General features: G+C 41.3%; 1 protein-coding gene across 1 annotated transcript in view; it reads right to left on the bottom strand.

Annotated features, from left to right (window-relative positions):
• Window positions 1-2,392, bottom strand: part of LOC106878274 (probable RNA-binding protein 19) — a 50,383-nt gene that overhangs the window by 44,119 nt on the left and 3,872 nt on the right. Inside the window, exon 2 of the mRNA XM_052978067.1 lies at window positions 1,981-2,163. Coding sequence (XP_052834027.1) covers window positions 1,981-2,163 — 183 coding nt within the window. The remainder of the gene's footprint in view (window positions 1-1,980; window positions 2,164-2,392) is intronic.

The following is a 2,392-nucleotide window of genomic DNA, read 5'->3' as shown; positions in this document are numbered from 1 at the left end:
AAGCATTTCGATATGTAAACACCATTATCGGTGAAGAACTTATTTAAAAGTTCTTATAAATTTATAAACATCGTTAAGGGATCAGCAACAGTTGCTTCACCACATACCGAAGTTCAGAAATAGCAGCTAAAGTGCTAAAGCTCCAATAGATAACAGTACTTGTAACTCACAAAGGCAAAACAAGAAGAAAAAAACAACGAAACTAATCAGTCTTGTGAGCTACAAGCACTATCTGTTGGAGCTTTAGCACTTTAGCTGCTATTTCTGAACTTCGGTATGTGGTGAAGCAACTGTTGCTGATCCCTTAACGATGTTTATATATATATATATAAAACAAATAATAAATGAGTATATGCATATATACGTACAGGTATGTGCATGCCTACGTCTACCTGTATATATAGGTGCATATCTGGGTACAGGACATTGCAAACCAAACGTAGACAAGAAAATAATAATAACCAGAGTACAGAAAACACACAAGCCACATAAAGAACATTTTCCTTCATCAGCTATCCCCATTTTAACACCGGTGTTTCGAAGAGTTGGGCAGGACACATCGTTAAAATGGCTCTTCCCATGGACCGCAAATTAAATTTGTATACACAAATTAAACCTGTGCCATGGAGGAATGTAGTGGTGGACAAAAAACAAGACAGGAAAACAAATGGAAAAGGCTATGCGGCCAGACGTGAAAAATTATGTGTATATGAACGCTGTGAGGCACGAACTGAAAGTCGGGACGAAGTAAGTTCGCGTGTTTGCTCGGCATGCTGGTATGGATTGAATTGTTTGACCGAGGTCTGGCAAGCCAGCAGGCTGCACCAGGCTCCAATCTGATCAGGCAATGTTTCTACAGCTGAATGCTCTTCCTATTGCCAACCACATATGTATATGTAACATCTCTTTCTCCCATGCTCTCTCTCTCTCTGTGTATGAGCATCTAGGTATGTTTGTATGCATGTGTAATGTCTCATTCTCTTTCTCTATTCCTCTCTCACTCACTTTTCTGTGTGTGTGAACATCTAGTTTGTATGCATGTGTAATATTGTTCCCTCCCAGTGAACATCCAGTTATGTTTGTACATGTGTAATCTCTCTCTCTCTCTCTATCTATCTATCTAGTTATGTTTGTATGTAGGCATAATGCTTCTCTCTCTCTCTCTGTGAACAACTAGTTATGTTTATATGTCTATGTAATGTCCCTCACTCTCTCTCTGTTTATGTGTTAGCACCTGGTTATGTTTATGTTTAATGTGTCTCTCCCTTTCTCTCTCTCTGTGAACCTCCAGTTATGTTTGTATGTATGTGTAATAACCCTGTCTCTCCCTCTCTCTTGATTTATGCATGTGAACATCTAGTTATACTTGGATTTATGTGTAATGTTTCTTTCTCTCTATTTATCTATCTGTATCATTGGACATGAAACTCAGCTTGCGAAGACTTATCGGGGCAAGCGAAAGCAAAATCGTGATGGCACCTGTGCCCAGCGTCGCCTTTCTGGCACTTATGCCCGCGGCATGTGTAAGGACTTTCGAGCGAGATCGTTGCCAGTGCCCCTGGACTGGCTCTTGTGCGGGTGGCACATAAAATACACTATTTTGAGCGTGGCTGTTGCCAGAACCGCCTGACTGGCCTTTGTGCTGGTGGCACGTAAAAGCACCCACTACACTCTCAGAGTGGTTGGCGTTTAGGAAGGGCATCCAGCTGTAGAAACTCTGCCAAATCAGATTGGAGCCTGGTGTAGCCATCTGGTTTCACCAGTCCTCAGTCAAATCGTCCAACACATGCTAGCATGATGATGATGATGATGATGTATACAGATGTGCTTGCCTACAGTGCCAAAAACATACTGCCACCAAGACAGCTTGAATGTCTGAATGTCCAGCCAGCCAATACTACCCGCTTCCAAACAGACACACTAATTCATCTCAATCAATGCATCCGTATCGCAACTACCTTTTGATATTTTTCCCCTTACCTGTATCTTGGAGGTATCAACAAAAGTTTTACTGAAATATTTGATGGCTGCTGAACAATCTTCATCATTTCGGTATCCAATAAACGCAAACTTGCGGAAAACGCCATCTTTGGTGTATTTGAGGTTGCAGTTGGTTATGTGACCTTTGACCCCGAATATTTCCTGTAAACGTTCCTGGGTCATCTGGAATAAACAGAAGTTAAGAATGATTTTAAAAAAAAGGTAAAGTTGACTGTGTGGTAAGAAGCTTCCTTCCCAACCACATGGTTCCAGGTTCAGTCCCACTGTGTGACACCTTGTGCAAGTGTCTCCTACTATCGTCTTGGGCTGACCAAAGCCATGTGAGTAGATTTGGTAGACAGAAACCAAAAGAATCCTGTTGTGTGTGTATACATACATACATACATATATA

Source organism: Octopus bimaculoides, chromosome 30 (assembly GCF_001194135.2).
Source record: "Octopus bimaculoides isolate UCB-OBI-ISO-001 chromosome 30, ASM119413v2, whole genome shotgun sequence".
NCBI lineage: Eukaryota > Metazoa > Mollusca > Cephalopoda > Octopoda > Octopodidae > Octopus > Octopus bimaculoides.
Note: the sequence above shows the minus strand (reverse complement) of the source record. Positions and strands in the feature narration are given on the sequence as shown.